Raw genomic sequence first — 8,519 nt, forward strand, 5'->3', positions numbered from 1 at the left:
AAAAGGTTTAACTTTCCAGCTTACAGCAGGCTTCACCCACATTGGAAAGGAATATCTGGTTTCCATCTTGGCGATAATAATAATCATAATCATAGTGCCAGAATCCTGTATACAGGCCATTCAGATTCTGTGTATGTTTGAAATATCTATGGGCCAGGCAGATTAAAAGCCATCAGCATATTATATGGGAACTTGCAATTAGAAAGTAGCAGCACAACAGTTGGACTTGCCCTTGTTTGCTAGTCTGCAAAAGTTAAGAACCCTCAAAAGGGGAATGGTCTTTTGAGAATTCCAAGAAGAGCTGAACAAATAGGAAAGTTAGATGAATTGTAATTCAGTTTAGGAAAGAGGGATTACATAGTAGGGGGTGCCATACAAAGACAGGCATACAGCGAAAAAGACACAAATACAAGCTCCAACCATGGAATGATGGAATAATAAAAAGACGGTTTCATTTCCTGCCCAACACAGAACAACACAACCCCTCCCCCCATCTCTCACAAACCACTCAAAAAGCTCAAATGGGATCTTCTTTCCAAACCCATTGACATCATCAAAGACACTTAATAAGGAAAATAAAAAGACACGTTAGAATAATCACACATCCTACAATTTACTGTCAAGTCTCTGCTATTGCAACTTCAACTATTTGTGGAGTATCCGGGGTCACTTCAGTTACCAGTTGTGCAGGTTGTAGAAGCTGGTTGTCTTCAGTTTCCGGTTGTGCTGGTTGCAGAAGCTGGGTGTAATGGAACTCAATCTGTAGGCGACGATGAAGAGGTGTTGATGCCATTAGGCCTTTCTTTATATCTGCCTGCAACTCCCTTATTGGGATTGCAGCCAAGAAGTTCTTGATGTACTCTTTGCAAGATTCCTTCCCTTGGCATACAACTTCAGCTTCCTCTTCATCAGCAGTTGATTCTTCAGGTTTGGTTACTACAGGCCCTGCCACAGAACTCTCCTGAGGATTCACTTGCTGGGCAGGCCGGTTCTTGGGTTCAATTGCTGCTGTCACCATCTGCTGATCCCCACCAGGTTTTTCATCCGATGGTTGTGGGACACTTGACAGCTTGTAGAGTTTTGTATCCCTGCCAAACTTCAAGATATAGGCTTGGTCGCATCCCTCGTAGAGCCTCTCCCCCAATGTGTCAATGATGTAGTAAGCTTCCGGTTCAACTATGAGGACAAAAAAATGGTCATTCCAACTCACAATATAAACCTGAGGGCCACTGTTGCTAGGAGATTCTGACCCAGCATGACTAATCTCATCCCAAATACTATCAAAGGACATGGCACCTTGCAAAAAGTCAAATCTCCCCTCATCCATTCCATCTGGATGGAAAAAACCGATAAAGGACTTCCCAGGAACCACAGAGAGAGGTCGGATTTTGGCTTCAAGGACAGTATCAAGGTCAAAGTGCTTGTCAGGAAACCCTTCCCTGTAGGTTTCATTGTCACAGAGATTCCTCCATTCTAATGAGCCTTCTCTAATCAAACTGTCAAACTGAGACTTAATGGGCATGATATCCCGGTTGGTTTGGAACCAATTAGCAATTACAGCAACAAGAGCTGTACATGCACTCTCACCTGCTGCCCGCTCACTCCTTTGATCAATAGAAGCAAAGAAAACTTGTGTCTGAACCTTCATGTGTCCATCACGGCTTACAACTTCTTTTTGTTCCCAATTGCCAATGGCAAAATTGTCATCCCCAAATTCAGAAACTGATGATCGATTAGCAGACGAGTCTTCATCTGTTTTATGCCACTGCCAAAAGGGTTGAAATAATTTGTTTTTAGAACTCAATTTACTTTCATTTACTATATAAGTTCAAAGGAACAAAACAAAATGGTGATATCCAGATTTCATCTCTTTTGACACATTTAAGTGGAATATCTGCAATGAATGTGTACTGAATTTCAGAAATGGTGTAAAATTTTCCGATAAAAAATAGGGCAAATTTTGCATCAGAAATTGGTTGCAAAGCTGGTTTCTGTCAAGGTCAGTTGCCCCATTCTACAGTGTGTGTAACAAAAGACTAAACTATGGCATATGTTTCCAGGATCAAAAGGCTCAGGGTTGCTAGAGAAATAAAGGATTCCCATTGCCTCTTACATCAGACCAAGTCAACTGGCAAACTTGAAATAGGAAATCCTACCAGGAGAGCCACTTAATATTTGATATAAGGCATCTTTACATGTATCAAAGGCATCTTTACCATGATTTATGACAATGCTGGGTAAAATCTTTCAAATATAATAAAGAGGAATTCACTTCAAAAACATTGATAAAGGAAAATCAATTAATGTGACATAACAACATGGCAGAACTACAGAAAAGAAAGCAGGAAAGAATAGGTTCTTACCCCAAATGGAAGAGATTCATCAGAGCTGAGCTGCCGACGATCAAAATCAATGTCATCCCCACCATCTTCTCCGTAGGCTTTCTTTAACAGGGGCTCCCCTCTGGCTTTAGGAGATCTGAAGCTCAGCTTCCTCTTCCTCCATGATAGGATGCTACGCTTTGAACTTTGCAGTTCAGATACTGCTGCATTTGAATCATCAATCTGTGAGCATCCAACATCCGATTTGCGGTTGCTATAGTAAACCCAGTCCTCATCTCCACCATTGATCCTCGTATTTGAGTAAAATGATCCTCCAGCACAGTTAGCATAGGCCAACGTTCCATAACTGAATGACTTCCTAACACTGGAATCCTCCTTACCTTCATCTGTTTCTCCTTCCTCAAAATCATCAAGAGAATCTGAGTCAAACGGGTAGGTATAATCACCATCCTCACTCCTGGCAGAGCACCTTCCCTCACTGCCCTCTTCCTCACGGCATGCCTTTTTTGCTCTTCTGGTTGAGACATACTCGGTAAAAATCTTTACTTTTCTAAGGCCTGCTTTAATTGCAGAAAGCTCATCTTTCTCTGTGGAGGCAGTTTCTCCAGGACGGGGGGATGATGGCACAGGCACTATTGCTCTCTGAACTGAGTCAGTCGGCTCTTGTGCAGTTCTCAATTCCAATAAGCTGAGAGATATCTGTAAGGGTAAAACTTCAGGTCAGACAAGTATAGTCAAGTTTACTCTAACAGAAATATATAAACACACAAGTCAAAGTGTGCTGCAAACTGCAAATGGACATTCAAATTTAAAAACAATTTTAAAGATACATACACAAAGTAGTGGATGAGGCTCAGCAGCACCTCCTGGGAGTGTAAGAGGGATATTCAATTCAAACTCTTTCTCTTCAGCTGCAGAAGCAAATTCTGCAATATTCAAAGATGCTGTTCCAACAACAGGGACCTTGTTTTTCGGCCCTTGATGTGATCCCTGGATAAAACAATATGAAATTAGGTCCTCTTAGAACAAGCCAATAAAAGTTCTTTCCTCAAAACCAGGAATACCAAAACTGAACCCCAAACCAATGAAAAGCCGACAAATCATCATTCTTACAAAAAAACACATGGATCATCCTTTAAGAAGAAAAATCATCAAGCAAAATCTCTCCTTGTCTCTTGCATTAATAAAACAAAGTGATAAGCATATCAAATTATAGGGAAAGTTCCAAGGTTAACATAAAACCCCACATGATGCGGTGATCGAATGCTCCCCATTAGTTTTCAGGCTCAAAAATTGTGAAAAAACACCCATAGCAGGCACCAAATAAGTTCCACAAATAATATCTAGCTATATGGAAAAATAAAGACACCAATAAATGAATAAAATACTAGTTTTAGACATACTTTAAGAAGATTATGAGTTCATGATGCTGAAATACCTAACTGAAACCCCAACAGTCAACTCATATTACAAACCACACGGATGAGTCTTATCACCATCAAAACCACACAATAGTGTGAACCCTTTTACCAAGTCAATTGCAGAAATCACACACCAAATCCTATCTATCAAATCCACATCCGTAAATGTGTATGTATTAATTAATAGAAAAATAAACCATAACCTTCAAGTGATTCATCTCATCATCCATGATGCAAATTTTTTTCTTATCAAAACAAGAACAAAAAAATCATAAAAATCCCATGTATTTTTTTTGATAGATTCATAAAAATCCTATGTATGAAAAAATATGACAAATCAGAGACATAAAATATGAAAAAAAGAAATAAAAATAATTTTCAGGTGCATATTCTACAAGAATAATACCATGAAACCCAGACACATTTTACCACACAAAATGTCAAACAAAAATAGTTCCACAAAATTGGTCACAGAATTGAAGGCTATACCCATCCAACCCAACACTGTGGAAGTTTTCGAATGAAACTCCATCAAAAAAAGCCCCCCAAAAATAGAAAAAGAAAAAGAAAGAAAGAAAACCCTTACAACTCACAAAAGATTTCATGAAATTTCAAGAGAAAAGAAAATAGAGGAATTTTAAAGAGAGAGACTCACGTTCAGGACTGTAAAAGCGATCTCCCAAGGATGGAAAACATTATCCTTGTAAGCTGAGAGATTACAGACGCTCTGAAACTCCTCATCCCAAAGAACGACGCCGTCTTGGCCCACGTCCTCCTCCTTCGTGAAGTTCCTCTTCACCGTCCGTCTCAGCGAACTCAGCGAGATCTTGGGCCCCTTCCACCTGATCTCCACCACCACTCTCCGCCCCTCGGCGCCCTCCTCCCCCGCGCACCCCCATCCCTCCATTCTCCTCACCACCAGCTTCACCTCATACTTCCTCGGAATCAGCGGCGGCCATGGCCGCCAACGCATCATCTTCACCACCATTTCTCAACCCAGAAGGAAAAACACCCAGAAATTCCTGAAACCCAACTCCGAAACTGGAATCTACATGCGTCAGAAGAAATCTCTTGGGAAAAAAATGACGGAAGATCCTCCAAAATCTCCGAAGGTTGCGATTAGGTAACAAATAAGTAAAATCGGATCTCTGGAGAACCTCGGATGACCAAGCTGTTGACGCCGAGATTCAATGTCTGTTGCACAAAACCCTGAGATTTTTCAACCAGATTTGAGAGAAAAAGCGAGAAAGAAAATGCGTAGTGGCGTTGGTTATTTGGGCTTTGGTTTTGGTATATAAAATGTAGAGAGCAAAAGAAAGGAAGAGGAAAATGAAATGATTTGATTTGGTTTGGTAAGTTTTAACCCTTTGGTTGGGTTAACGTACCCGATAGTAACGCCGTATTAACGAGGTAGTTGACTTCCGTCCGTTTCACTTCCCAGTCTCCGCCCCATGTCCACTATTTATCCGCAAAAAAAACCATATACATATCCATATACTGAAAAATTATTGGATTTGATATGGGAAAATCAGGGAAAATTAGAGAAAATCCTAGGAAAATGATTTCATTCAATTGGAAAAGAGAGTTTCTTCAATGACATAAAAAGTTGGCATTTTTTATTTTCCATAAATATTCTCCAAATTAACTAATGCACATATTTGTTAATTGCATTTGAATAAATAAAAAAGGGAAATGAGCTTTATTTCTAATTTTTAAGATTAAAAAAAAAAGAAAGAAATAATTCATTTTTTTGGAAATATATCTCTGATTTCTTTTTGCCATTTCCATGTTCAGTGATTTGTTCTTGCTATTACTATATTTTTACTTATGACAATTATTTCATTAAATTTTTTAAATAAAAACATTAATATGACACTAACAAAACTAGGAAGTTGGTTTTCTATTCAATTAATTTTTTAGTTTTATACATTGAATCATAAATGGGTGATATAAAAAATAGTATAAAACTATGGAATACATATTTGGCTTGAAATTAATTTCATGGATTAATAAAAATGTTAATTTTATTACGCATATAGAAGATTCATTTTAAGAAATTATTTTGCAGTTAAGACTCAAAGAGCCTGATAGTATTTTTACTCAAAATATTTTTAATCTAAGTATTTTCTTAGAAAACATTTTTAAGAGAATCATCTGTTAAATATGTTTCCAAAAAACACTATAAGCGATTTTTCAACACCATAAATGATTGATTTTTATACACCTAATTTTTTTTTAGAAACATTTTTTAAATTAGAAATATTTCCTAAAATCATTATTATCATACAATTCAAAGACACATAAAGGCATCAAGAATTTTGAGGTGCTAGGTCGAAATTGGATATATTGTTATTTAGGGATATTGAACAATGAATAAACTTATTTGAAGATATTTAATAAAATAAGCCTTGAAAATTGACATTTTTTTTTCAATTTTTCATTATAATTAATTGTATGAATAAAAATTTTAAAAAATATAATTGTAATTTCTTTGATGGCAAATTAATAGTAAAAAACAAAAATCTATAATTTCATTAATTGAAAAATTGTTGGTTTTGTACTTTCGATTCTTGAGCTATTACCATCTTACCGCCATACGTGAGCAATAAATTATTTCATGAGTGGTTGTATATTAGTCAAACCCATAATATAAATGACTACCACTACAAGAATTTTTTTAATTAAAATTTTGAATAAAAATATCGACATATTCTAAACACTATCTCTGGTTTCAAAAAGATACAAATGAAAGAAAAATATTAAAAAAAAAAAAGTTTTCTCATATTTGATTTTATTATCAAAAATATATAAAAAAAACAAATATAATTAAAATTAGTTAAAATTTTATTTATTTAAAAATTATTTAATTTTTATGTAATTGAGAAAAATAAATGAAATGAGTTTTAAAAAAATATATAAAAATAATTTATACATTTTAAAACTTTTTTTTCTCCGTTTTTTCTTTCCTTTTATTTTTCCTCTTTATTTTCTTTATCTCGCATTTTCTTTTAAATTTTCTAAGATCCAAACATACCCTAAAGTTTGATGAAATTTAAATTTATGAATGAAGAATAAAATAAATGAGATTAAAGTATACAAAGGAATAAAATTCGAATTAGATATAAACATGTATATACATGATAAGATTTGATGGTATCTTAAGATGGAACCTGAATAATATATAATTTAAAATTTTATTTACAACTTTTTAAAAAAATATCATCATTACCTTATATTTGATTGAGAGATGAAATGAGGTATGCTTAAAAAAGCCTTTCAACACAAAAATGTCTAATAAAATTTTTTAAAATTTAGTAGTCACACTCAATCTTTGAGAAAATTTAAATAGAACTTTAAAAAGTCGGTCTTACATTTCACTTTCCTAAAGTGATTTAATAGCATTTTAAAAAAATTACAAGACTCATACTTTCTTCACAATATGATGGCATGTAATTTTTTAATTAATTAAAATTATTATATATAAAAATATTTTTAAATGTAATTTTAGAACATAAGATTCTACTGTTTAGTTTACTTTTATTACTAGTAGCAAAAATTATATATTTGGAAATTAAGATCAATAACTATTTTTAGAATAATTCTCTATTCTTATGAGCAAACAAATAGGAAAATATGTTGTGATGAAAATTGTTTTCTGTTTTCTATTTTTAATTTTTAGAAATAGAAAACATGATAATTTAAGAAAATAAAATTAATTGTTTTAATTTGTTTTCTTAGAGTTTTTTTTTTTAAAAATTATAAAATAGAAGAATGATTAAAAATAAAGCACGAAATAAAAAAATTTAAAACATATTTAAAAACATTAAAAATAAGTTAAAAATATTTCAAATTCCTAATTAAACTTTTCTTCTGTAAAATATTAGAAGACTATTTTTTAAAACCATTTTTCAAAACAGTTATCAAATACAATCTAAACAATTTTCTAGTAAAACTTGTTTTGTAACATTGTTGAAATTGCTCCTCAAAACTAGTTTTTGATAACATCTTAATTGCTTTGTCAAAAAAAAAATTACATTTGGAAATTTATATCATTGTAGTTTATCTCAAAACAAATAATAGATGTGTAAATATATTTTTTAAAGTTGTGAAAGTCCATTAAACTTAAATAAACAACATCCATATGAGAGGAAGGGAGGAAGTGTTACATATCATATTAAAGTCGATCTTAACCCAATTTGAGACTTAAATTTTGTAAGAATAAAAAGTTTCTAGTGGTATACATATAGTAAACTTCTCTTAATAATGATGGTAGCATAGTCAAACTTTTTTTTAACACTTGACCCTAATATTACTATGTCAGCTTTTCAAAATAAAACTATTTTCATAAAAAAAAAAAATTAAAAAGACTATTTTGAGTGAAAAAATTATTAATTGCTCCGTTTTGTTTTAGGAAAGTGTTAAGGAAAAAAAATGTCAATGAGAATAATTTTTGCATGTTTGATTTGATTTAAAAAATGCAAAAATGATAAAAATATTATTAAAATTAATTAAAAAACTTATACATTTTTAAATTATTTAATTTTTATATAAAATAGTTAAAAATAAGTTTTAAAAAATTAAAATAACACTTAATTTTTTTTAAAATATTATTTCTATTTTTCTTTCATCACATTTCCCTCCACCAAACATAGCAAAGATGTATTTGAAAGTTAAAAAAATAAAAATAAAAATGCATATAGAATGAAGTCAACTATAGAAATGGGAGAGGCAAAGGTGGGTGCTTGAAATGCAAGTG

At 32.9% G+C, this 8,519-nt stretch overlaps 1 protein-coding gene across 1 annotated transcript; it reads right to left on the bottom strand.

Moving 5' to 3' along the window:
• Positions 1–310: 310 nt before the first annotated feature.
• On the bottom strand, positions 311–5,096 carry LOC100254761 (uncharacterized). The gene is made up of 4 exons (XM_010654948.3): positions 4,419–5,096; positions 3,177–3,332; positions 2,364–3,041; positions 311–1,765 (listed from the first exon to the last, which is right to left on the bottom strand). Exons 1-4 carry the CDS (start codon positions 4,749–4,751, stop codon positions 620–622), a joined length of 2,313 nt encoding a protein of 770 aa, XP_010653250.1. The 5' UTR covers positions 4,752–5,096; the 3' UTR covers positions 311–619.
• Between the last annotated feature and the right edge of the window lie 3,423 nt (positions 5,097–8,519).

This window comes from Vitis vinifera, chromosome 8 (genome assembly GCF_030704535.1).
Source record: "Vitis vinifera cultivar Pinot Noir 40024 chromosome 8, ASM3070453v1".
Taxonomy (NCBI): Eukaryota; Viridiplantae; Streptophyta; class Magnoliopsida; order Vitales; family Vitaceae; genus Vitis; species Vitis vinifera.